This window comes from Phoca vitulina, unplaced genomic scaffold (assembly GCF_004348235.1).
Source record: "Phoca vitulina isolate PV1807 unplaced genomic scaffold, GSC_HSeal_1.0 scaffold11, whole genome shotgun sequence".
Lineage (NCBI taxonomy): Eukaryota > Metazoa > Chordata > Mammalia > Carnivora > Phocidae > Phoca > Phoca vitulina.
The window spans coordinates 45810705-45838114 of NW_022589714.1; the positions used below are offsets into that span (position 1 = coordinate 45810705).

Genomic DNA, 27410 nt, shown 5'->3' on the forward strand with positions numbered 1-27410 from the left:
CCCCCCCCCCCCCCCCCCCCCCCCCCCCGCCTTAGGTATCACCAGCTTGCTCATGTGTTCATTCGTTTTAGCAAATATGTCTTGGGTCAGTTCTTGCCCCCCCTCCCAGAGTTTCCAATTTAGTGTGAGAGACAGAAATGCCAACCAGCAATCACGGTACAGCAGGGGTCCTTAACTTCATCAGACCCATTGCCTCTTTTTTTAGTAGCAAGTATTTTATAGCACTCTTTACTATCCTGAAGGAAAATCCATGGATAATACCATATAAGAGGCCCAAATACATACAGGTGAAGGAATAAGCCTGTGCAGCTACCTGGAAGAAGATGGGTCCAGGCAAAGAGAACAGCTTGTGCAAAGGCCCTGGGGCAAGGAGATAGTGATGAGTGACACTGGAGAGGTGAGAGAGTAGGTGGGGTGGGAGGCTAGATGGTGCGGGACCTTGTAGCGGACCTGCTTAGCAGGTTTGAATCTTGATAAAGTCAGAACTCTCACTGTTCTCAGGACTGACATCAGGGAGAGCCCAGTGTTTCCATGTGGGAGCCTAGGGAAGAGTCCTGGGAGAAAGGGAGAAAGATAAGGAGAAAGAGGTAAGGTGAAGCGGGGGAAGCGGTGAAGCTTTTCTGAGACTCAGAAGCATGCAGGTTGGTATTTGGGAAAGACATGTGTTGTGGCACAGATGCGTGATCCGTGATGAGCAGGTACACACCACCCTTTTACAAGTTAGTTGGTAATTTTTTTTTGGTCTTAGAAATCATCCCTCTGGTTTAAAGAAAAAAAACAAAACAAAAACATTTTTTCCTGATGCTAAAAAATAACATGTTCATAGTGGACATGACAGAAAATACAAAGAGATCATCATTGTTCACATTTTGGTGCATTTGCTGCATTTCCTCCTTTCTTCTAGGTGTTTCTGTGTATGGTTTTTTTCTTCTAATTAGTAGAATGTGGTATCCAGATTTATGTTCCCATGTCATTAGATATTCTTTGAAAACGTATTTAATAGCTATATATTATGCCTCCATTATATGGATGGCCATAATTTATTAAATCTATTCTCTTATAGGAAACAGTATCATTCACACTGCCATGAATATCTCCTCCTAGCCAAATCATTCCATTTTTCTTTTGAACTTTAGTGATGGATTTTGGTTAGTATCCCAGACACATAGGCTCCATGCGTGGGAGGGAAAACGGCCAATCTGGGGTTTACAGCGTCTGAATGACCAAATCAACAGATGCACAGCTGATGAGATTATTTGAGAAGTCAGTCATTAAGACGGCAGAGAAAACCCAGCTTGACCCCCACGTGGTCATTACAGTCAATGTGTAGTGACAGGCCCAATCTCCTAGACAAACTCCTACACCCACCATCTGGGTTCAAATCAGCTCTAACCTACAGGGTCTTTGTGGATATCCCAAAACGCCTGCACCCCAGGCCCCCTGCTTCTGCAGTGTTATCCTGGTGAGCTGGGGCTCTGGACCCTTCTGTGAATGTGGGAGCCCTCCCAGAGGTTACAGCTCACAGAATCACTGTCAACTCTGGGTTGTGTTCCCTCCTGCTGGCGTGCTGAATTTCAGAGTTGTGGCTAATGATTCTTTATCTTTTTAATTGATATCTTTTTTTCCGCAAACTTTGAAGAGAAGCCAATAAATGTCATCATGGTTCCACCATCTTTTTTAGGGTGTAGCGTGTGAGCAGGAGGGCAAAGTTAAGAACTTGGGCTCTGGATCCAGACCAAATGCCATTGCTTACTAGCTATGTGACTCTGGGCAAGTTACTTGACTTTTCTGTGCCTCCGTTTCTTCATTTGTAAAATGGCTTTATTTGAATTGTGGATGTTTTGTTTGTCATGGGTTTTTGCATTGATTTTGACTTTTCAAGATGTCACATTAAAATCTTGATTTTGATGACTGGGCTTTTGGGCACCTTCTAAATTTTGCACTTACCGTACTCTTATTCTGATACTGGAGCATGCCAGCAAGACCCAGCCTCCGTTCTCCCTTCCTGGGTGCTGCTACCCTCTCCTGGCCTTCAGCTCACCTGCTGTCCTCTGGGCCTGAACTCTGACCTCCTGGGGCAGGGAGGGCTAACGCTCTGGAGTAGGCCAGGCCACCCTGGAGTGAAAGGCTGTTTGCTGTAGTCTCCCCAGCAGCCTGATTAACATGCGGGAAGATGCAAATTGAGGCAATCCTGCTGTTTTAGAAGAACTTAATATGTTTTTTAAAAAGATAGGGCGAAAAGGCAGAAATTGCTGGAAATTATATATTGCAGGAGTTGTTTATCTTCTCCACAGTTGATTCCAGAGATGCTTCTGGTTTGGGAAGAGCATTTCACGTGCTCAGAGAGCCCCACCCTCCAGCTGAGGCTTTAAACAGCGGGACCTCTGACCTTAGCCAGGATTGGCTGCTTCCTAATCCTGCTGGCCCAGTCCATCTATAGCCACTCCCCAGACTCTTCCTGGGGTCCATTCACTAACCTGCATTTAAGGGGAGCGGTCAAAGCCTTGTCTGTGTGATATGACTATTGACATAACTCAGAGCCACCTTCAAAAGCACAGTCCCCGGAAGGGTGGTGGAGGAATGGGATAACTGGGTGATGGGCATTAAAGAGGGTGCATGATGGAATGAGCACTGGGTGTTCTATGCGACTGATGAATTGCTGAACTCTACCTCTGAAACTAATAATACACTCTATGTTCATTAATTGAATTTAATTAAAATTAAAAAAAAAAAAGCACAGTCCCAAGACAGCTACGGTGCCTTGTCTCAAGGACTCCCCAACGGGTGCGCACTCATGAGGGAAGAAGCTGGCCGTGGTCACAGCCTAGAAGTCTCACTGCAGGTCTGTTTTATCCCCATGGATTCAACAGTGGCACAACAGTACTGATGATCGCAAAGCGCTTTTGGTGAATGTTCCTGGGTCTAGATTGTGTTAGGGAGGGCAGATCAGGTTGAGCGGCAGAATAAGCTGCCAGCAACACCTCATGGATTTGCCATCAGCGGGAATGAGGTGTGGCTCATTGGAGGATTTTTCCAGTTAGCTGAATTTCAGAGCCAGGCTTTTTTTTTTTTTTTTTTTCCCTGTAATTTTAACTAGTTTGCACGGAGGAGGCCTTTCTAAAATGGATTTCACACTTCTCTGACTCCTCAAACTGAGGCTACAGAACATAATTAAACTTATCGGGATGATTTGGGGTCATCATTTGGAATCTCAGTTATTAAGCTTTGGAGCCAGACTGTCTTGCTCCGATCCCAGCTTCTCCTCCTAATAGCTGTGTGGCTTCGGGCAAGGGTGTTAACCTCTCTGGGCCTCAGTTTCCCCATCTTTAAAATGGGAATAATAATAGTTCCTACCTCTTGGGGTTGGTGAGAAGATTAAAGGAACTGATAGGCATAAAAATATCTGCTTGGCACAGATTAGGTAGAGCCCTATTCTACTGCCATTTTCATAGGTAGACACCAGTTAAACATTGGCGGTGGCATAGAGTTCAGCGCAAGAATAGATGGCTCTCCACAAGACTTGGCGCCCGTTCTTGCAGCTGCTCCATGCTCTGCACTGTGGACCGGTGTTTCACAAAGGCCCTTTGCTTTACTCTTCAGGATGGGATCTCAGGGGGCCATTGCTACTCCATTTTTTTTTTTTTTTAAAGATTTTATTTATTTATTCATGAGAGACAGAGAGAGAGACAGAGGCAGAGGGAGAAACAGGCTCCCCGCGGAGCAGGGAGCCCAATGCGGGACTCGATCCCAGGACCCTGGGATCATGACCTGAGCCGAAGGCAGACGCTTAACCGACTGAGCCACCCAGGCATCCCAGCTACTCCATTTTTCCAGAAGAGAACACCCAGGCTTAGGTGACATCGCTTGCAACAGGCCGCTCAGCGGATAGGTGGCAGAAGTGCGGCTCCAAACAGGTGGCCTTGGCTGAATGGTTCTGGGCGTGATGATCTGTTACGTTCTGCTTCCCTTCCTGATCCTGCAGGGCCTTGAGGGGTTCTCCTAGGAAGCGACACTAAGAGCTTTTGCCCCTGGATTTTGTGGCATCGGTTTTGGTTGTTTCAATATAAGTGTGTATTTTATAGTCAACCAGTGCAGGTTGTTGCATGTGGCCTGCCTGAGTTCATTCAGGTGACCTCCAGATGGGTGGGGTCACATTTGGAGTTCCAACCCAGCCGTATCCTGGGGAAGCTGGAGGGGGTCTGGACTCCCGGACTGTCTCCTGAGTGCCAGCCTCCCCAGTGTCGTCCCTGTCCCCTTATGCTCCCAGTGCCATCGGCACGGAAGCCTAAATTGCCTGGCATTAAAGGACAGTGTCATCGGCCTGCCCAGCAGGTCACTTTATGGAGAAGGAAACTGAGGCTGAGAGCCCAGAACTCAGGGAGCCTTGCTGGGCTATCCCCCTCTGCTGTCCTCAGCAGAGTCTGAAGGGCGGTGTTTTCTGGTGCCACGCCCGCTGCCCTGTGGGAGGAGCGAGGGCCGGCTTGGTGGGCCTATGAGCGGTGCGGTCCCGTAGGGCCTATGCTCGGTTTAATGCAATGCCCTGCTGTCACATTTCCCCTTTCCCATGGGCCTCACCAATTCTATAGCCAGCGTTGGGAGGAGCCCACCTGGTCCTAGGCCTCCTCCTTTTTCTAGGCCATGGGATAGAGCTCCCCAGGGAGGCATTTAAAATGCTCCCTCCCGGGCGCCTGGGTGGCTCAGTTGGTTAAGCGACTGCCTTCGGCTCAGGTCATGATCCTGGAGTCCCTGGATCGAGTCCCGCATCGGGCTCCCTGCTCGGCAGGGAGCCTGCTTCTCCGTCTGACCCTCCCCCCTCTCATGTGCTCTCTCTCTCTCATTCTCTCTGTCTCAAATAAATAAATAAAATCTTTAAAAAATAAAATAAAATAAAATAAAATGCTCCCTCCCTCCAACATGGGATGGGATTGGAACTTTCTACTGTGGAGATACAGTGACTGCATGGAGCGGGTTTAGAAGGTGAGAGATCTTTCTGGGAGGCTGAGGGAGAAAGCCCCGCCTGGGTGACCCCCTATGTGACCTTGGGCATATGACAGGATTTAAAAGCCTCAGTTTCCTCATCTGTAAAATGGAGAGAGTAGCAGAGTTACTTCATATGGTTGTGATGCGGATTCAGTGAAATAATGTGCGTAAAGAGAAGGCTTCACGTAGTGACTTGCATGTAGTAAGTGCTCCATAAGTCGGCCGGTCTCTTATTCCAGGTCTGATGTCCTAGGTTTCTCTGGAGGCTCTAGGATTCCCGGGGCTCCTAGGCCTTGCAAGCCCCCAGTCCAGCTCCTTCTTCCTCTCGGGTAGGCCACGAAGAAAGACATGATGAAAGTCGTCATTACCTGGGCCCCTCTGTGTGCGGGCTGCTGTGCCTCAGGCCTGCCCCTCCTCAGGGCCTCCCTTGAGTGGGCACTTCCGGCCCAGGTTAACCAGAGGCCAGCCCCTTCCCGTCCATACCCGCCCCGGAGTCTGTCCAAAGAAACCAAGGAAGGGGGCCTCCCGAACTGGACTGCGCTCTCTCTCAGGGAGCGGAGTGGTGTGCCGGAAGGGACGTGACTTTGAGATCAGTTCATACGTGTTGAATTGCCACTCGACCAGTTACCACCTGGTGATCTTGGGCAGGTTAGCTGCTTCTACCCCCTGCTCCCTCATTTATAAAAAAGCGACAAAGGATTACTTCAAGGGCTAAAGGTGATAAGGAGATCAGTGACTTGGCCATACGTACGGTATCTAGTAAATGTGTGTTGAAGGAACGAATGAGTGAAGGGAAGGATGCTCTGTGTTTGCTATTGTCAGATGTCCTTGAGGGAGGGCATTTGAGGGGGTGGGGCAGGGACAGAGGCCACACACATTGTGTGTACAGGGAGGGGCAAGTGTGCAAATAGCTTGCACGTACAAGGCACCTGGCGTGCGCCATACAATATTTCCAGCACTATCGTCATATTGACTCATTTCAACCTCACAACAAACCTATGAGGTAGGCTGCCGGTACCCAATTTTACAGATGAGAAAACTGAGGCCAGAGAGGGTGAACAACTTGCTCTGGGTCACACAGCTAGAAAGGGATGGAGCTGAAGCAGGCAGCCTGGCTCCAGCAACCATATTCTTTTTTTTTCTTTTCCCCAGCAATCATATTCTTAACCATTATATCATACCCACTCCCAAACCTTTGAGCATGTCCTTCAAACATGTGGGAGGTTGCCTTTTCATCTCTGCCACCATTTTGGTCCTCACAGGCCTGTAGGACACTCATCTCACGAGACGGTCTTTCCCAGTGACAGGAAGGGGGCAGTGAGAGAGCTAAGTGACTTCCTGACAGGCCCTGGCCCTGAAGGGCAAGCCAGGCCCCAGGGACTAGACAACAAAGCTCTGAGCTCTGGCCACCTGGCAGCTGATTTGTCAGGATGCAGACCTTTCAGGTTGAAGAGGTCACGTGGGGATGGATGAAGAGGAGGACATGGGGGCATCTCTGCCCAGTGTCCTGTCAGCCGCAGCAAACTGAGGAACTGGGGGCCATGTGAGGGGAGGGGTCCAGCAATCCTCACCAGGGCCTGGCTACCTTCTTTGTGCTCTTGGGCTGAGTGTTGTGTCCGCTGGGGCCGTGAGTTAGTCACGGCAGTCAGATCCCAGGGCTCTGCCTGGTGAACTTAGGGGAGTTGCTCCCTGCTTTGAGCCTTAGGCTCCTCAGCTGTAAAATGGGCCGCACCTACCTTAGAGAGTTGGGTGGGCCTCTCATGGCTTAGTGGGTGTGAAAGTGATGTCTCATCTTTTTTTTTTTTTTTTTTTTAAGATGTATTTATTTGAGAGAGAGAGCAAGGGGAGGAGCAGAGGGAGAGGGAGAATCCCAAGTAGACTCCCCACTCAGCACAGGGGCTCAATCCCGTGACCCTGAGATCATGACCTGAGGTGAAACCAAGAGTCGGGCGCTTAACCGACTGCGCCACCCAGGAGCCCCAGTGGTGTTTCATCTTGACAGTCTTCTTGGAGCCACCCAGTGTGTGAGGGGATGAGGTGCTGTGGACAGAGCGAGGGCTCTGAGGTTGGCAGACCAAGGTCAGAGTAGCCTTGGGTGAGTCGCTTCACCTGTCTGAGCCACTGGGTAAAACAGTAGTGGACTCACGCACATCAACACTGATGGGCCTGCACTCTGCCGAGTGCTTTGCCTTTAGTCCTCGCAATAGCCCTTTGAGGTGGCTGCTGTGATCAGCCTCGTGGTACAGAGGGGAAACTGAGGCTCCAAGCGGTTGCCTCCCTTGTCTGAGGTCACACAGCTAGAAAGTGGCAGAGCCAGAATTCAAACTGGGGCAGCTGGCTCCAGAATCCACCTGCTTCAGCTGGGGCAACTGGCTCCAGAATCAACCCCCCACCCCACCCCACACTGCTCCATCAGACCTGCCCAGTGGGGTTGTTCGAAGATGAAATGAGACCCCCCCCCCCCCAGTATTAGCCCAGGGCCTGGCCCTTGGTTGGTGCAGGGCAAACGTAACATGCTGCCCTTTAACCAGCTTGGTACTCAGAATCCTCCTATCTTCCAGGGCCTTGGGGCTGTGTTTCCACAGGGATTGGGGCGCCCTCCAGCCGTCTCCTGCCTCACCCCTGTTCTCCCTCCTTCCCACCAGGATGTAGCCACAATGCAGTTCTGTGCCAACAAGCTGGACAAAAAGGATTTCTTTGGGAAGTCCGACCCCTTCTTGGTGTTCTACAGAAGCAATGAGGATGGAACGTAAGTCCCCTGACAGCACTTCACCCCCTTTCCGGCATCAGGGATGGAGGGGTGTGGTGACCTTCCAGGCAGGGGGGCTTGGGCCTGCCTCTTCCCAGTGCCGCCTGGGCCTCCTGCTCACAGTAGCAGCCGGGGCTCCTGGGTAGTGCCCTGACACGCGGTTGGGACCGGTGGGGGGTACGGGCAGCTCCCAAGCCAGCAGTGCCATTCTGAGGGTCTCAGCAATGGTGGGTGCTAGGTATGTTGGAGGTGAGGGGAGTGGGTGAAAGCGGGGCTAGGGTGGGAATGAGGGGTTCCTCCGAATAGCCCCTTCCTTCTTCCACACAAATCAGCACATATCTCCAGCCCACCCCTCCTCCGCCAGCAGCCCTCTGAACACCCCACTACCACACGTGCCCCCCACCCAACTACCACACGCCCAGCATGGCAAATCCGGACCCTGTTACCTGGCCAGTCCCACACCTTGCCATAGGCTTCATTGAAAACCGCACGCGTCTTTAAAGCCCCCATTTCCTCCTCTCCTCTCCCTAATCTGGAAGCCACCCACAGTATGACGGAAACACACACAACACATCGGCAAATGTAGGTCAGCCGTGCACACGGATGCACAGATTCTAGATTGAGGGTCTGGGGACCTCGGTCCAACCCACTGGCTTGCTGTGTGACCCGGGGCAAGTTATGCCCCCTCTCTGGGCCTATTTTCTCATCAGGAAAATGAACCAGTTGGATTAGGCGGTCTCCACGGTCTCTTTAAGCAGCACAGCTGTGGGAGGCTGTGGCCACTTTGAGCTGGGATGCTGCAGAACCGGGAAGCGATGGGGCCAGGGAGGTTAATTAGAGAAACACTGCTGGAGAAGGGGAACTTGGAAGCAGGTTTGGAAGGAGAGGGAGAAAATGGGCCCATGGGGGAGGAGCAGATGAATAACAGGCTAGAGAAAAGGCGAGTGCAAAGCAGGTGTGTCCGGAGCGGAGGGCAGAAAGGCCTCCTCCAAGCTCCCCTTGATTCTGGAACTCTGGGTGTGTGTGTGCGTGCGTGTGTGTGTGTGTTGGGGGGCAGGGAGGAGCAGGGAGGAGGTGTGTTTCACTTCAAGGGAAAACCGATTTTAAAACCTGAACGAACAAAATAAGGGAAATTAGGTGTGATCATTTGCATAACAAAAGGAGTCTTTGTCTCACCAAAGGACTCCCAGCAGGATTTCTTTAAATAATTCTTGTTGACTTTGACTTGACTTGAGGGAGGGAGGGAAAGGGCCGAGTGATGTTCCGGGCGCCCATGGAAATGGCCACACAGGTCTCCTCCAGAGAGGCGATGCCTGGTCAGGCCAGGTTTGTCTCGGAGGTGAAGGCCGGCTGGCCAGGAGAGAGGGATTTGGGGTTGGGAGCAGGGAAGGGGTGTGTTGCAAAGTGTTTGCCAGTGATTGTTCTAGCAGAGCCTGTGTAGGATGGGTGGGGAGGGGGCAGGGAAGAGGGAGAGACTCGTGACTGACACCGTGAACAGGTGGGAGGTGCTGAGCGCTGGCGAGCCTCGGAGCCTCGCCCGGGAAATGCAGGGAGGAAGTGGGGAGGGGAGGACGGGGGCAAAAGGACAGTGAGCAGACCTCACTAGGCAGGACTGGGGTGGCCACTGAAGTCAGAGCCCCTCCCAGCTAGTGGAGCTGTGGGAAACCCAGAGTGTTAAAAATGGCAAAGGAGCTGGTCAGATGGGGGAGGCGAGGGGAGTTTATTTGGGGGCGAGTTTCACTTGAAGCACGGGCTGGATCTCTCCAGGAGCGGTCACCAAAGGCAGCTGGAGAAACCCACCCAGAGGCCCCCAAAGGATGGGCCAGTCTGCGGGCACAGGTCAGAGGCTGACCTGGTGGAAGCAGGGTGGTTACCCAGGGTTTGAGGAGAGATGAGTAGGTTTGGGAGACACCCCCAGTTAGGAAGAGGTCAGGAGGAAGGTCGGTGAGGGAACCCAGGGAGTGGAATGTCCTGGAGGGAAAGGGGAGGAAGCATCTTCAGAGCACCCACTGTCCTGCTGGCCCTGTACCTACTTTGTCTTCTTCAGTCCCAATCTCTGCTCTGGGAGTAAGAATGTGACAGAGAGGTCCGCCGGGCTGCCTGCTGTGTACCTTTAGGCAAGTCTCTTAACCCAGTGGAACTTTCTGGAATGATGGCAATGTTCTGCATCTTGCCATCCAGTACAGTCACCATTAGCTACACGTAGCTGTTGAGTCTGTGAAACGGGGCTCGTGTGACTGAGGAGCTTAATTTTTAATTTAATTTAGATTAATTTAAAGGTAAATAGTCCCATGTGGCTAGAAGCTACCATATTGGATTGTGCACCTATAACGTCCCCAACTCAGGTTCTTGGTATGTGCAGTGGAGATAATCCCACCACCTCCCTCTCAGGGTTGCTGTGAGGACCACATGAGCTCATATATGTCATTAGAACAGGGCCCGGAAGTGTTGGCAACTGGTTCCCCCCCCCACCCCATTTTACAATGAAGGGGAAGCTCAGAGAGAGAAAGTCACTTGCCCAGGACTGCACAGCTGGCCGGAGGGGCCCTGGGAATGGAGCCTCACCAGTCCGACTCATGCTCTCCCACACCACACGCCCTAAGCGGAAGTCGGGGTGAATTGAGTTGAGCCATGAGATGTCTGCAGGGACCATTTCCACACCAGGGCCCGGCCCCCACGGCAAGTGCAGCAGGGAGTCGAGGGGTCTGTGGATTTGGTGATGAGGGGCTTGGGGGACCTTAAAGAAAGCAGCTTCAGACCAGAGTCTGAAAGCAGAAACAGGACTACACAGGGCTCAGGGAGAAGCACGGAGGGAGGCAATCGGGCTAATAGCTCAGAAGACCCGGGTCAAGAAACTGGTTGGCAAGGGAAGAAGAGACAGAGAAGTCGGTGGGTCCAAAGAGATGGAGGGGGCTGGGAGGGTTCCACAGCAGGTGGGTGTAACTGTTCCAGGTAGGAGGTCTCTGGAGCCCAGCCCGGCTTCTGCACAGGCAGGCGAACTCCCTCCTTTTGAAGCCCAGGGGCTGCTCCTGATTCTCCCTCCCGCGCCCCCCTCCCCAACCCTTTCCTCTTCCTGCCTTACCTGCCTGCCCCAACTTGGGCAGCCATGGCCCCCTCCTGTCCCTGTTCTCCATTCCTGTCCTCGTCACCAGCTCCGGGGTGTGTGGGGAGGTCTCCCACATGTATCTCCACACGCCAGTGGGCGGGCGAGAAGGAGCAGAGAAGAGAAACGCTGAGCCGCGGTGACAGGAATGACATTTTGACTTGAAAATTGCCAGAGAAGAAGTGGCAGAGGCTGTGTGGGCACGGGCGGGGCCCAGGCACTTTCCGGGGTGACCTTTCCAGGCTGGGAGGTGGCTGGGGCGGGGGGAGGCTGGGAAATCTCAGGGGGACAGCCTCTGCCCCCAGGTCGGCTCTGGCTCCTGGCCACCCCTCCGTGTTGGCAGGGCAGGCTGCCAGGACGGGGCCAGCAGGCATGGCGTGGGGAGTGGGCAGGGACGCTGGATTGGAGCCCGGCGGGGTAAGCCAGTTCGGCACTTTTCGTTTGCAAAGCAGGCTCGGTGGATTCACACTGGGAGAGCCGAAAGTGTCTTAGAGATTGTCTAAGCCAGGGGCCTCACTTTCACTGCCTTTAATGCCAGTGAAAGCTGTGGAAACTCTCCTCGAAGACATACATCTATTCATTAGTTTGTTCCAAAAAAAACCATTTAGTGAACGCTTACTCAGTGCCAGGCAGTGGTCTGGGCACCAGAGATACACCAGTGATCAAGGACACCAAACCCTTGCCTTTACGGAGCTTGCATTTTAGTGACAAAGCATAAAATAAATAAGGAGAAACATAGACTATGTCAAAAGATAACAGGTAAAGTAGAAAAAAAGCATGGGAGGGGACTAGGGGGGGATGTCAGGGTCAGGGGACCAGGGGTTATAAATTTTATATCAGGGCAGGTGCTTTTATCAGACGGGTGACATTTGAGTAAAGACCTGAAGGAAGTGAGGAGATGAGCCATGAACATGGAAATCTGGGGAGACAATGCTCCAGGCAGGGGAACATCAAACATATGAAAGTCACCCACCCAAGTTCACCCGATTTCAGGTGTTCACAAACCCCTAAATCCCATCCACAGATCCTTCCATGGATTTCAGATGAAGAACATCTGACAGCAGCCAGCTCCCTGAGTTTACAGGGGAGGGATCGGCTTGCTCAAGGTCACAGAGGCTGGCTTGCTCAAGGTCACACAGAGAGGTGGGGGAGGGGGGCAGAACCCATTATCTCCTGACACTCCCCACCTGCTGCTGGGAATCCTCTCTCAAGTGTTACCAAGAAATGGCCATCTATGTGGTGCCTGGGTGGCTCAGTTGGTTATGCGTTTGCCTTCAGCTCAGGCCATGATCCCGGGATCTTGGGATTGAGCCCCACTTTGGGCTCCCTGCTCAGCGGGGAGTCTGCTTCTCCCTCTGCCCCTCCCCCTGCTTGTGCACACGCGTGCTCTCTCTCTCTGTCTCAAATAAATAAATAAAATCTTTAAAAAAAAATGGCCATAGTTAGTGCCTGGATGCTGCTAGTGACAGGCAGCTCATCACCTCATGCAGCTCTGGCTTCCACTGCCTGGCAAGTGCAGAGATTAATCGTTTGGCCCCTCTGTTGACCTGGATTCTGCCTCCCTGGGTTCAGGCCTGACACCTTCCGTCTCTCCTTCACCAGGTTCACCATCTGCCACAAGACCGAGGTCATGAAGAACACCCTAAACCCAGTCTGGCAAACCTTCTCCATTCCTGTGAGAGCGCTCTGCAATGGCGACTATGACCGGTGAGATGAGAACCTGTCCCTCCCGGGTGTTAGGTGCGGGCTGTCCCTGGGCAGTATGGCAGAGCCCCCTGGAGCAGTGCTGTCCCCGCCCCTCGCCCCCCTGGGCAGTGTCTGCCTCCTCCTCACAGGCCTGCCTCCCCACCCTGCCCTGCCGCTGTCCCCCTGATCTGGCAGCCCTCCCCTGGTGGGGACCTTCCCAGGCTGGGGGAATGGGATGCCGGGGAGCCCTGGTGGGTGTTGGGTGTCCCGGCCTGGAGCTCCGCAGCCTTTCTCTTCATGATTTCCAGTGGAGGGGCAGGCGGAGACAGGATGGGGGCTCTAGAGGCAGGCAGAGGTGGCCACACCAACCCCGGCTCCTAGCAGATGGACCCTGGGGAGTTAGGATCCCAAGATAAATGGGGGTAGAGGGGCGGAGTACAGAAAATTCAGGAAACTTTTTTGATGTGCTGCACCCTGCTCTGATTACATGTCGGCTCTCACCATTGTTGTTTGAGTGTAGGTTGTTGGGTGTAGACACTGGGGACCTGGTTTCTAACCCTGGCTCTGTGACCAAAAAGCGCTGTCAACCTGGGCAAGCTTTGACCTGTCTGAGCCTCAGTTTCCTTATCTGTAAAATGGGTTTTAAACGTCCGCCTACCTTCAAGGGCTGCTTAGAAGCTCACATGACACAACCTACACAAGAAAGCCCTGGTGTGCCTAAAATACCAAAGCCCGCATTTTGTCCACAAACGTTGATTGACTTCCTACCGAGTGCCGGGCACTGCGCTAGCTCCCGGGAAATCAGCAGGAAACCAAACACACAGTCTTCACCCTTCACCCAACCTTGTGGAGTTTACATTCTCATGGGGGAGGCAGACATTAATCCGATAATCACACAAAGAAACGTATAATTACATGTTGTGCTGAGTGCCAGGGAGTGGGGGGCACGTAAAATGGGTGCTGTATGATGGCGTCGGCCTGTGTGAAGTCACGAGAACCTGGCCTGCTTCCCCGGGGATCGCTGTTGCTGGCGGATGAGCTGCCAGTCGGGACGGGACATACCAGGGCTCCCCGGGGAAGCCTTGAGCAAGCTGGGCCTGCTCACAGTGGCTCCTGACTGGGTACGTGTGGCGCAGTGGAGTGGGAATGACAGAGCGGATGGCCTTCAGACACCCCTGTCTCCCTCCAGGAAACCCTCAGGCCACCCTATTAGGTTGCTGATCCAGGAGATGAGGTGGCTCCTTTTCCTGCCTCTTAGCGGGGACTGCTCTGCCCGTCTGTTCCACAGGCGGTCACTGAGCACCTACTATGTGCGCGACGCCTCGCCTGCAGGGGTGTGGCGTTCAAGGGAATGTAGCCGCGTTTCCATCTCTAGGGAGCCTCTAGTCTGACCACAGGGAGCTCAGATGTGCACACATCTGCATTTTAGATAGCTAAATAATTGTGCAAAATGAGACTGGAGACAAAAATAGGCATTCCAGCCAAACGAAGCCCGGTTACATGTCTGGCTGGGTCCTGGGGCTTCCGGGGGCCTGCGGAGTGGGAGAACAGCCTGGTTGGAGCAGTACCGTGTGAAGGAGGCTTGGGGAAGGCTGGGAAGTGCTGGGGGGTATTGGTTGCTGGAAGAATGATTGGGATGGCGAGAGGCAACAGGAACAGAGGGGAAATTCGAGACTGGGGGATGGGAGAGCGTAGCAGTTCAAGTCTCACGGGGTGGGAGGAATTGGGATCTGTGGCCCCACTACCCAGAGGTTGTTGGGGGTCCAGCTGACCCCCGACAGCTGCACCCTGAGAATCCAGCCTTGTCAGGGAGAGTGAGGAAGGCAGCCGGGCTCAGGGGCCTGGGCTCACTGTTCAGCCACCAGTGGAAGTGAGGGTATAGCTGGTGGGGAACACCTCCAGAGGCCCCCATTCCCCCCGCTCACAGGCTGAGCCCCAGACTGGTCTCCCTCCAGCATGGCCAGGCAGCTCAGGCCCTTCTCCACAGCCAAGAACAGATTGACCGTGACGTGACTGACAGTGGTGTTAATGGAGGGGGCCAGGCATGTCACGCGGCCCCTCTGCCACTGGGCTCTAGGGTGACCTATGTACCCAACAGCCACTTGGGAGGAGCAAGTGTCTGGGAGGCCCTCTCAGAGCAGCAGAGGGACGGGTTTGTGCAGGAAAACGAAGCCACTTTTCCTCTCCCCCCGAGGTACCTCTTGAAGCTCACAAACACATTCAGTTTAATCCAGCAGCCATGTCTTCCAAGCCAGCCTGGCACCGGGCACCATGTTGGGTGCTGTGGGCATAGTGAACATCAGACCCGAGCCTCCCTGTTAGGTTGCTCCCAGGCCAGAGTGGGAGACAGACAAGTAAGAATAAGAAGAAGAAGAAGAAGAAGAATAAGAGTAAGAATAAGAATAGTAGCAAAGGGTCCTGTAGCACTCCTGTGGTGATTTATGTATATGAACTAATTTCATTCTCCCAACAATTAGTGTTTCCCCTGAAAATGTGCTAATATTACCCACATTTTACAGGTAAAGAAACTGAGGCCCAAAGAGGTTAAGTGGCTCACGTATGATCTTACTGCCAGTCAATTGTAGAACCAGGATTTGGAGCCAGGCAGGCTGGCTAGAGAATTTGTATTCGTGACCCTCATGCTCTGCGGCCTCCAAATGGCCAAGACCTGTGTGAGTGGGGCCCGTTTGGTGGAGGGCTTGCCCAGGGACTCGGGGCAGGTCTGCTTTGAGCCTGGAGGTGAAGATGCAAAGGCCTTGCCATCAGCCTAGATCTGGAGGTGAAAGGGACGTAGAGGTCATTTGTGTTTGGAGCTGGGGTTGAGAGACAGAAATGGAAGGGAGCCAGAGTGGGCTGTGGGACAGGCATGGTGGTGCTCTGCCGAGGGGAGAGGACAGAGAGCTGGCAGCGGTGAGGTGCCCGAGGCCCTGCACAGGTCGGGAGCAGGAGAGAGACGCGGAGATGGTCGGAGAGCTGGGAGGGAACCTGGAGAAGGCAGCTGGGGGCAGAGGCCTGGGCTCAGGGGAGAATCCAAACAGAAGTATCAACTCCTACCGTGAAGAAGAGGGCCGGGAGGGTGAGAAGCAGGGAGCTGTGAAGAAGGACAGTTTACTTGGAACGATGGGGGTGGAAACCAGTCAAGATTACCAAGTCTTTCGGACATGGATCAAATTGTGCCCTAATTGGTTTGAATACATTATTTTATTTTGCGAATTGAAGTTTCACAGCAACCCTAGAAGTTGGGTCCTAGTGACATGCCCATTTCACAGACGGAGAAACAGAGGACTGGAGCTTATGTATCTTGCCAAAGCAAGGAGAAGGTACATGCCCTTTCTCCGGAAGTTGCCTTCTCCAGAGGCAGAGGTCCCCCCTGCCTTTGCTGTGTCTCCAGTCCAAACCCGAGCGAGCCAGCTGAGCAGAGCTGGAGTCAGAGGAGCTGATGTCAAGATCAGAGCCAGGCCAGCCCTCCTGTGGGGTGAAGTGGGTGATGACAAGAAGCACTTCCCCAGCGTTTCCTGAAGCCCCTCTACTCTGCCCTTGAACATTCTGTAACTTGAGGGTTGATTCCCCCTTGAGCCAGATGCTCCTGGTCGGACTCCTCTCCCTCACTCACACCTTAATGTTGAATGAGTGGATTGGAAGAGAGTAAGTTGTCCTGGGTCCTCCCCTGGAGAGGGAACAGGATCCCCTAGGACTGGGGGCTCTCACATCCCAGGAGCTTCACACTTTTGAGGGCCTGCTGGAGAAGGGAAATACTTCTCCCTTGAACCCCACCATGTGCTGAGTCCTGGGAGGGGGCCCAGCCACTTCGTATGACCACCTGACACATGCAGAAGCAGCTGAACGCAGACTGAGGAGGGAAAGCCTCTGCACTATGGCTGGGCTTGCACGGGGCCCCGCCATCCAGTGTCACTGCCCGCCCCCCAGTGAGGCCCGACACCCCTCTTCTTCCCTGAAGCCTCTAGGACTGTTGGGCTGACTCGGTCAGTTTAGGGCCAACCCCCGGGGACCTGTCAGCCCTGGAGAGGCTCATTAGGAGGCAGGCGGGCAGCTCTGCTCCGAGGAGACTATAGATAGAGCTGTGGGTGTGTGGGTGTGCCGAGAGGGAAGCCTGCGGGCTCTGCCGGCGTCCCTCAGCCCTGCTGGCCTGCTGAGGCTCACACAGACCCAGCTCCGTCACCGCAGCCCCAGGCGTCCAGAGACCCACAGGACACTGGCTCCCGGCCCCAGGCCTGGCTTCCCCGCCGAGCCCCTGTGTGATGTGGGGAAAGCCACACACACAGTCCGGGCTTCCCTTTGTGATTTTGTGGAAGGAGCGAGTTGTTACTGCATGGTAGCTTCCCCAAGTCGTGAGATCTCAGGCAGGGGATGGGTATTTAATAGTATTTATGTTACCTACTGTATGCCAGGCACTGTTCTGGAAGCTGAAGATACAGCGGGGAACAAAACAACCCAAACTCCCTGGTCTCGTGGAGCTGACATTTTCATGGTGAATAGCAATTGTGTGGAAGACAGGGGCTTGGATGAAAGGCTGGAGTGTTTTAGATGGAACAGAACGTGTCCAATATTGGTGTGAATGACATGTGAATTGATGTAGTTGACTTCTCACAACAACGCCAAAGTGGGTGCGATTATCCCATTTTACAGAGGGGTAAACAGAGTCCCTGGGGGGGGAGGCCAGTTACACAGGGCTGCACAGGTACCCGCAGCCTTCTCTGGCCCCCTCACTGCCTCCCACATTAGGGGCTCTGTGTTCTGAGCCTTTAATGCCAAATAAGATGTTCATCTTATGGGTAGCAGAGGCCCATTGTGCCACACCCAGGAGCCCCTCCTCTAGGGTCCCATCGCCAAAAGTCACAGCTGGTCTGATGTGAGCCTTCATGAGGCCTGTGCCAAGGGGTTGTTCCTACAGCCCACAGGGGCACAGAGCTGTCCCTAGAGTAGTCGGAGCTGTGTCTGGCTTCTGCCGCTGCCTGGCCCTGGCTCTGGGCACCGTTTCCCTCACCTCCTCCCTGGGTGCTGGAGGCTGCTGCCGCAGAGCTGATCTGACCCCCAAGCTGCAGCTGTCCCTGGAGCCTCTGCTGCGGCCGGGCTGAGTTTGCACAGGAATCTCACACCCAGGGGTCTCAACCTCAGCTGCAAGTTAAAATTCCCCAGGGAGCTTTTAATAGTCCCCCTGCCCAGGCTGTACCCCAGAACAACTGATGCTGAACCTCCGGGGTGAGGCGCTGGCGTCAGGATTGCTAACACGCGCCAGGGGACCCAGTGTGCAACCGGGGGGAAACCCAGCACTCTCCTCTAGAGAAGGTCGGTGGCTCTGGCCGTGCATTCCAATCAGCCGGGGGACTTGCCAAAACTAGCCGAGCCTGAGTACTATCCAGCCCAGCTCAATCAGGCCCTCGGGCACTGGGATTAAAAACAAAACAAAACAAAACTCCTTAGTGATTTTTGGGGTATCCAAGGCTGTGGTGGTAACTGGGGTCCTCCTACAGCCTCTGAGCATGTGGCTGTCACTGATCCAGTTGCCTGAGGGGCTGGTGTTGGTGGTCTCAGGAGAGGCACTCCTTGCTGCGGTCCCCGAAAGTCCCCTGCAGAGCCGCACGGCTCTGGGAAGGACTGGGGGACTTTGGCATTGTGGGGCGGGGTCCTGGCTCCTACCCTCGCCAGCTCTGTGACCCTGGGTGCATCTGTTAGGGCTCAGCTTCCCCATCTGAAAATGAACATGCACAGCAGAGCCGCTTAGGAAGCCTTTAAACTAGATCCTGGGGCCCTGCCCAGAGCCGCCAGGACCTGGACCTGGGGCTGTGTATGTCTGAAAAACTCCCTGGTGATTGGCCAGGTGGCCAGGCTTGGATGCCATGGAGGTCACCTCCAGCCGTGTCATTCCAGGAATTGGAAGTCGCGGAGCCCAGGTACCCAGAGAGGAGTGTCCCTGATTTAAGTAAATTTCCTATGAAAAGCAATCCAAGTGTGGCCGAATGCCAAAGCGGAGAGGAGGAGGCCTTTTACAGAGACCCACCTGTGCGCCAGGTGGGCTCCGCGACTCAGCTTTGGAGCTGTTCGGCAAAGCCGCTATTATCCCTCCTTGAAAAAGTTGGTCTGTGGCTCAGAGAGGTTCAGTGACCTCTCCAGGTCCCACAGCATCTGCATGCCAGCCTCTTTCTTCTCTTTCCAGCTCACCAGCCCACCTTCAGGGGCCTAGATTTTTTTCTTTCACAATTCACTTCAGAGAAACACGGTGTTTTGTTTTTCACAAGAATTTAGAGGATTCCTTGAAATGACGGGCTTCCATGCCTGCCCCCATTTAACAGTGCGGTCACACAAATCCCGGCTGGTGCACGGCCTCCCAGACGTTCCTTCCTGGGGAACAGTGGGTGCCCTGTGGCGGGCCGACCCGCACCCCGCCCGGAGACCCGGGGAAGGCTCATCTGCGGGGAGACAGCGCCTCCTGCTGGGGGCCGCGCCACCCCGAGGCCGACTCGTCGCACACCCGCAAAGACGGGCCGCGGCCCCGGGCGAGACGATCTGCGACTAGATTCCCGGCCCAGGCGGCTGCCTCTGCGAGCCCCGTTTAGGACTGACGGCTGGAGACCCCGGCTGCCCACGCCTCTGGCGCCTCCCGGGACCCTGAGCCTGCAGGGGGACCCTGGCAGCTCCCCCTTCCCTGGGCCTCCCTGGAGGACCACCGGCACCAAGGGTTAACCCGCAGCCCTCCACCTCCCTCCTCCCACCTCTGGTCGGCTAGCCTGTTGCCATGGAAACGGGCTAAAAATAAAATGGGCTCCCAAAGCCCAGCCCCATGCACAGGAGTCAAAACAAACTAATTAAAGCAGCCAGGCTAAAATGTGAAGATAATTACACCCTCACTCAGGAGCCAGTCGTGGCAATGGAAAAGCTCAGCAGGCCATCCCTGACTCAGGGGGGCCCTGGGCCCCTCCCTGCCGGGCCGGGCTGGTCCCCCACCGCTCAGACTCCTCGGACTGGGGTCCCACCAGCTTGCAGTCTTGTTACCCCTCCCCAGGAGAGCCCAGCTGCTCTGGCCTGAGGTCCCACACTCCCACTGCAGTGCCCCCACCCTTGATAAATCCACACTATGGTTTCATCCTGGGACCTGCGTCCCATCTGGGGTGGCCAAGGAGAAGGTGGGGTGAACTGAAATCTGAGGCTGTTTTTCCACATCCTCCCTGAAACTCAGGGAAGTCGCTACACAGCTTTCGGGATGCCTCTGTCCCTAAGACCTTTGCTAAAAGGCCTCAAGATCGTTCCTTTGTCTCTTGGGCTGCTGCATCTCCACCGAGGGCCCTGGAGCCTGGTGGGTGTGTCTGCACGCGCTTCTGGCCCAGGAGCATGGGAAGGGCCTGGTCTCAGGGCCACGCAGGTGCCGGGGCAAGCCCACCCCACCTCGGGCCCTTTGCCTTGCAGGACCATCAAGGTGGAGGTGTACGACTGGGATCGGGATGGCAGGTAAGCAGGCAGGAGGACAGAAGGTGAGCAGGGATGAGGGCAGCCCCAAGGGGTGGTTGGGCCCTGCCCTCACATGGGGAGAGCTATGCCCATGGCACCTCTGGGGGTGAGGGCGCCTGGGTTTTCCAGGGGTGGGGGTCCGCTGCCCCAGTGGCTTGTCCCTGCCCAGCTTCACTGAGGCACCAGAGGCTCTCTGTCCTGCATGACATGGTTCCAGGGGTCTCTTTTCCTCGAATAGCTGCCTAGCAGCCAGCCCAGTGCCTAAAACCTCGCCACATTTGGGAGAATTAGGATTTTCTGAAATGTGCCTATTTGAACGTACAAATACGAGTGACCCCCTGAGCATTCATTCATGTTCTCCATGTGAGGCTAAGCATTGTGGGGTGACCGAGGTGCAGAAGACAAGCTCAGCCTAGTCTAGTGGGGAGGCCCTTGGGGTATCAAAGGAACGTTTTTGCAGGGAGCAGGCCCTGAGGGAGTGGGCTATGGGAAGGGTAAGCTTTGACGCACGTGAATGGTCCCTGGAGCCAGTATGTGAGTTGGGCCAAGCCTGGCAGGTAGGAGGGCACTTCTCACTGGGGTTGTGGGAGGCCAGTACCCTCCCTGTCTGCGAATGTAAGTGCCCCCAAGGAGCAGTGTCACTGGGAATTCATAGATGAGGACAAGAATGGGCCTCTCCTGGCTCTAGTCCAGAAACCTCACTGGCTCCCGCTTGTCTGTTGGACCACACCCAGTATGTCATCCTGACTTTTGGGACTCCCTCCATTCTGTGGCACCAATAGGGGTGTTGTAAGGGGGCTTTCAGCCCCATAGTCTCCATCTGTAGCTCTCAGGTCTGTGATGCGGATACAGGGTCCTGTAAAGGGAGAAAACTGGGGACAGCCACCAGTCATAGGGTCATCAAGGAGCTCGTAGTTTGAGTGCTGAGAGCTATAAATATGTAGTCAAAATCCAGAGTGGGCTCCAGGCAGGGCCAGGCCCTGGGGACATCTCCTGGGCCTCATTCTCCAGCTGCTCCGGGGGCCCCCCAGGCTGCCTCTTCCCGGGGCCAGGACAGCGAAAGGCAGCCAGCCGTGGGGGAGACAGGGGTTCACCTGTGGAGAGGTTTTGCTCCCCTTAACGTGAACACACACTGTGGGGGCAGAGTCCCAGAAGGCATGGCCACTGCTGAAAACCTCCAGCTACCTCAATGGACATGACACAGACGGTCTTTTCAAAGACCGTTATTGGAAAAATGACAAATACATAGAAAAAGAGGAGTTTAATGAAGGCTTTTAAGCCTATCATCTGAATTTAACAAGCGTTACGTGTTGCCACATTTGCTCTATCTGTTTTGCTGATGTAGTTTAAATTACAGACATCAAGGCATTTCTACCTCTAAATATCTCATTGAGAACGTCTAAAAAAATAAGGACATTTTCCTACAGAACCTCGAATGCCATTATCACACCTGACATGTTGAACAATAATTCTTGAATACCATCTAATATTCATTTCATATTTAAATTTCTCCGGTCGTCCCCGAAAGCCCCAACACTGCTGGTTTTGTTCAAACAAGACTCCAAGTAGAAGTGGGTCCCCTTCTCTGGGGCCCCGCTCTTTGCTAGGTGACCGCTGGCTTTCCTGTTCCACGGGGGACACTGGACTCTTCCCAGAGACCCAGCCTCTCTGCCGGCATGCGCCCCTGGAGCTGAAGCCCCAGGCAGAATCGGGAGCCAGGGGAAGGGACGTGAGAGGTGGGGAGATGGGCAGAGGCAGTGCGCGGCCTGGGCCACACCATCTCACAGAGACCTTCTCTTGCAGCCACGACTTCATTGGAGAATTCACCACCAGCTACCGGGAGCTGGCCCGCGGGCAGAGCCAGTTCAACATCTACGAGGTGAGGCGGACACCCGAAGTCCGGGGTTTGCTCTGATCATGCCTAACTCCCAGCCACTGAGGACTACCGTGGGCCATGGGCTGGGCTGGGGGTTTTGCATGTTCTCCTGGGAGGTGGCTCTTACAGTCTCATTCTACAGTAAAGGAGCCTGAGTCTCAGAGAATTGAGGGAATTTGCCCAAAGACACATGGTTCAGTAAGTGGCAGAATCAAGAGGCAAACAGTGTCGGCTTGCCTGGCTCCCCAAATCATTGAGTTCTAGTGCCCCCACAAAGCGCTCTTCCAAGATGGGTGAGGAGGGGTGTCAGTGGGGCAGAAGGTGGGGGAGATCCAAGGTCCTGAGCTCAAGGTGGCCCTCTGCCTTCAATCAGAACAATTTCAGGGCCTGATGAGTATCTTACTGTTTCTGGAAGGGAAGAATCAGAGGAACAGGAATCAGGATGCCTCCATCTGGATCTGGAGAACCTGGACAAGGCCCCCAATCTTTCTGGAGATTTAATAGTGTTTGCCCTCCAAGGACAATTTCTTCCGCTGAGCCTTTGCTTGTGTGTGCTCGCCCTCCTGGAATGCCCTCCCAGCTTCCAAATTTAGCTTGAGTTCCAGCTCCTCTGGTGGCCTTCCCAGCACTCTGGTCTCGTGCTTTCTCCCTCGTGTGAGCTTCATGGACAGCACAGTCTGTGCTAGACCCACTTAACCGCAGATACTTCTTTTTTTTTTTTTAAGATTTTATTTATTTATTTGAGATAGAGAGTGAGAGAGAGCACGAGAGGGGTGGGGGGGAGGAGCAGAGGGAAAAGGAGAGCAGGCTCTCGACTGAGCAGGGAGCCCGATGATGATGATACGGGGCTCAATCCCAGGACCCTGGGATCATGACCTGAGCCGAAGGCAGATGCTCAACCCACTGAGCCACCCAGGTGCCCCAACCACAGATACTTCTAACCCTAATAACTGCTTGGGTTCATACCCTGCCTCTACCACATACTGGCCACGTGATGTGGGCTAAGTTCCTGAACCACTCTGTGCCAGGCACAATGAGAATTAAAGAAGTCACTAGAACAGTGCCTGGCCCCTGCTGTCTTCCAGTATCATCTGTTGAGTGCCAGTGTGCCAGGAGATTTCCATCTCACAGCAGCCCTACAGATGGGCTCTCTCCTCACAGGAACAACCCACTCAGCTAGTGACGTTGAAGATCAGGCTTTGACTCCCATCACCGAGTCTGAACCGCTCCACACTCTCCCTCCCTCACCCTGGGTCTCTGTTCTGAGTGGGCAGGTCTCGAGTTCCGGCTAGATGGAAGCTCCCTAAGGGCAGGCTGGGGGACAGCCCTTCCTGGGGCCTCCCTTCACGTGGGCCTGGGCAGCAAGGGACACCCGGTAGGTGCTTATGATCCAAGCAGGTACTGAATTCAGTTGAACAAGGCCATTGTGAAGATGGAGCGTGGGTGCATTTCTTTGAAAGGGCTCTGATCCTCACAGTTAATTGCTTTGTTTTCTGCATCAGCAAAGGGAAAGGCTGTCTTCGTTCCCCCACCCAGGCGGAGGGAAGCGGGCTCCATCCTTCTCCGGCTGCCTTTAAGGAGATTTTTAGGGAAGGCAAGGGAAGGGATTATATCTCTTGGAGTTTGGCTTTTAAGAGTGCTTGACAGGCTCAGAAGAGGCCATGATCTCTCAAGCTAAAAGCAGAAAAGGTTGGATTGACTCATTTTCTCCATCGGAAACACCCTTGGGTAGAGAAGGAATTAAACCCTGGCAGTCCCAGGGGGGCCGGCCTTGCCCTGTGGGCAGTGTCACTGGAAGGCCTTTCTAGAGTCCAGCTGCCTGAAGAGAGAACAGGCTTCTGCCAGGAAAGACCATCTTGGGCCCTGGCGTGTCTGACTCGGATGTCCAGCTGTCTGCTGGCCCCTGCTCAGACTCAGCCCTCCCACACTGAAGGCACCGGTTGAAGCCTCCCCACAGCTATGCCCTCTCCCTGGCCAGCCGGCTCCATCTCCTGGGCCGCCATCATGGGGGCCTGGGGAGTCATCCTTGAGTCATCCTTGACGCCTCCTTTGAAGTCTTCTGTGTTACCCCTCATCCCACATCCACTCCACAACTGAACTCCCACTCCTCCTACTACCCACAGACTCTGACATTTTGTTCCTTTCACTCCCATCCACCCCCACCGCCACCCTCCCCGCTGTGTGGGGGGCTTTGCAACTGCACCCCTAACAGCCTTCCCGCCTCCTTCCATCCCCACTCGGTAATCCAAGGCCTCCTCCTAAATGGTAATCTGATCACATGGCCTCTCTGCTTAACCTTTGGCTGGGCATCCCACCCACTGCCTGGCCGGGGTTCACACAGAGGGGCAGGGAAGAGATTCAGAATGACGCCCCCACCCCAGCTGAGATACTACAGGGCCTTTGACCTACAAGGTGGAGTCCAGGCTCCTCCACACGGGCGCCGTGCCCCAGCCACCTACAGTCTGTGTAACCAGTGGGTGTGTGTAAGTAGAGCCACACCTCCCACCCCTAGGAGGCCCCTGGGGTCTTGCCCCTGCCCCTTCCCTCTGTTCACCACGACTTGCAGCCCCATTACGCCCTCTGAGGCTCTCTGAACCTCCCTGCTGGCTCAGCCTCTGTGCTTCACTCCACGGTTCTCCCCTGGGGCCCCCTTTGCTCTTCACTTGGTTGGGCCTGTGGATCCTTGGGGACTCCCTTTGGGTATGATTTCTCCTCCAGGAAGCCTTCTCTGCTTGCACACTCACTCCACCCGCAAAGTCTGAGGGAAATACCTCTCCTCAGTGCTCCCTCCCTGCCTCCCCCACCCCCCTGGCTATTATTACCTGTTTGTCATTCTTCCCACCCCCTTAAAGACCATGAGGCCCTAAGGGTGGGGGTGGCGTCTCACTCACTATTGCATTCCCAAAGCCAGCACAGCTCCTGGCCCCTGGGAGCCACTCAGTGGCCTGCTTGCACAGGAGGGCCGACCCCAGACCTGCCCTGGGGGCCTTAGGGCTCCTGGGGGTGTGAGGCCAGGAAGAGGAGAAGGCTGAGAATTCCAGCCTGGGAGCCGGGAAGTTCCTGGCCTGGCCCCCAGGGGGCAATGGTGCCCCACATGGACCATCAGGGTGCGGTCCCTGCCGGCTGGAGAGGCTCGCTGGTGGGGGTGGGGGTGTGTGCTGGGAGTGCTCGAAACCTCAGAATAAACAGGGCGTTTCTTCAGTGCCCACTTCACATGAGGATCTGAGAACAAAACATGGCTTTAATATTAAAACAGTTATAATTAGAGAGTGGAAATGTGGAATACAGGCTAATTTAAAGGTAACACAGAAGACTTCAAAGAAATGCGCTTGTGGCCAGGTCTTTGGGCGACACCCAGACCCCCAGGAGTCCATGTTTGTTCTCCTCAGCTGGGAGGGCTACTAGGGAATAAAAGTTTGAGATGTATTCAGATCTCAAAGTTCCACACCCTCATGGGACAGATTGGGACACTGAGGCACCGTGCGGCATTGGAACTTTCCATGAAGGTGTCTGTGAACACCACATCATCTGTGTGGCCTTCGTGTCTGTGGGGGCTCTGAGATTGTTCTGGGCTTCTCTCCCTAGGTTCACAATTTCCACCTGCAGAGCTCGCCAGCCCTCCCCACGTGAACTTCCCACCTGGGACCCCAAATCCAGCTCTTCCTTCTGTGTCTACCTGGTCACCCCTGACCCCTTTCCCTCCTGCCCCTTCAGGCCCGCCCTGGGCCCGAGATCTGTGGTCACTTCTTGACAATGTTGTTTTGCCATAGCTCAGTACCTGTTCCAACAACCCCCAGGCCCTCATTACCTCTCACCTTGCTGGACTCGTGGGGGTGGTAGTAGTGGTAGTAATAAAAATTAATAGCGGCTGACACGTGACATAGTATTCACTACATTCCAGACCACGTCCTAAACGCTTTACTTGTATTGACCTATTGAATCCCCATACCTTTCTATAAGGTAGGTACTTTTTATTCCAGTTTTATAGATGAGGAAACTGAGGCACAGGAAGGTCAAGTAACTTGCCTAGGGTCACACAGCCATTGGGTGGCAGAACCGGGCAGGTAGACATGCCCCTGATATCTCTCCTTCTCCCTCATGCTCATTTCTGTCCGGGCCCAGCATCCTAGAGCCTGCTGTGATCATGGCCCCCTCCCAGCTTAGAGGTCATCAGAGTTCCCTGCTGGCTGCTGGGTGATGTTCAGATGTTTAACTTGGCATTCTAGGCTCTCTTCCAGCCAGCCCAGTTTGCTCTTTCACCCTGTGGTTCTGCCGTCCAGTTCTGTAGCCGTCCCCCCTCCCCCAGACTATCTCCTCCAACTGGAATGCCCTCCCTCCAGCTCCCCATGCCCGAACCCTTCCTGCCCTCAGCACCTGCCCTCAGCCCACCTGTCCTGGGGGGCCTTCGCTCATGCTCGGCCAGGAATGGTCCTTCCTTCCTCCAACTCCTTTCACGTTTCTGGCTCCCCTTTTTTGGTGCCTCTTGTCCTCTGTCTCCTGAGGACAAATCTTTCTCCAACTGGAGTGAAGAGTCTAGAAGAGAGGAACTGATGTCTCCCACTCCCACCCCATAAATATTTGTGAAGGAATGTGTTTGTATTTGTTACCAAGGTGACACCCAGGTAGGCAGCACTGACCTCGGGGCAGGAACCTGGTTTCTAATTTTGTCACTACCCAGAGCACCTCGTGACCTTGGGCAAATCACTTCTGTCCCTGGGCCTTAGTTTCCTGATCTCCAGGAATGGGTATCAACACTCGTTCAGACAGAAGAGGCCTCTGCTGAAGACAAACCTGGCCATCCCGGCGAGCAAAAGAACAGGGGGTGGGGGGAGGGAAGGGCCATGAGTTCACCAGACACGTGGAGAGGACAGAGCGGGTGTGGAAATCAACCCGCTTGCTTCCTTTGATGGGGGATGAGGGCAAGGTCGGGCCTGACCTTCCCCCGTGGAAACAGAAGAGCGGTGAGGCTTCTGGCCAGTGCAGATGCAGCCCATGTGAAAGCCCCCTGGAGGGCTCATGGGGAAGGTGCTCCCCCTCACTGGGCCCCCTGGCTTCTCAGTCTCCACGCTACCCACATCTTGGACTCGACGATTCTTTGTGGGGGTGGGGGGTGCTGCCCAGTGCATGGCCTGATGTTCAGCAGCGTCCCTGGCCTCTGTCTTCTCCCCCAGTCATGACAACCAAAGTGTCTCCAAACATGGCCGAATATCGGGGGGGGGGGCGCGGGCAGTTGAGACCACTGAGTTAAGCCCACCCACAAGTGACTTTTTAGCATCTGCTAAATAGGCCTGTGATATATTCTCCGATGACAGGTCTGGTTTGGAACGAAAGCTTTCACATGAGGAACAGTTAAGGAAGTTCTAACTAGACTGTAGTTGGGGGAGGTGGAAAGGGGAGCCCCAAAGGCCCCAGGGCAGCCCTAGGGCTGGATCTCCAAGGAGGAGCAGGGAGGATGGGAATTGGTGGGGGGTGGAGGGGAAGGCATTCGGGTGAGGGAAGCCGCCTGAGCCGACATACAAGGGCAGGCACAGACAGGGCCCCTTTGCGACATG

General features: G+C 54.5%; 1 protein-coding gene across 2 annotated transcripts in view; it reads left to right on the forward strand.

Annotated features, from left to right (window-relative positions):
* CPNE5 (copine 5) overlaps positions 1-27410 on the forward strand; it is an 88654-nt gene that overhangs the window by 46429 nt on the left and 14815 nt on the right. For both annotated transcript variants that reach the window (XM_032409919.1, XM_032409920.1), the window contains 4 exons: positions 7626-7729; positions 12435-12539; positions 19941-19982; positions 21786-21861. In XM_032409919.1, coding sequence (XP_032265810.1) covers positions 7626-7729; positions 12435-12539; positions 19941-19982; positions 21786-21861 — 327 coding nt within the window. The remainder of the gene's footprint in view (positions 1-7625; positions 7730-12434; positions 12540-19940; positions 19983-21785; positions 21862-27410) is intronic.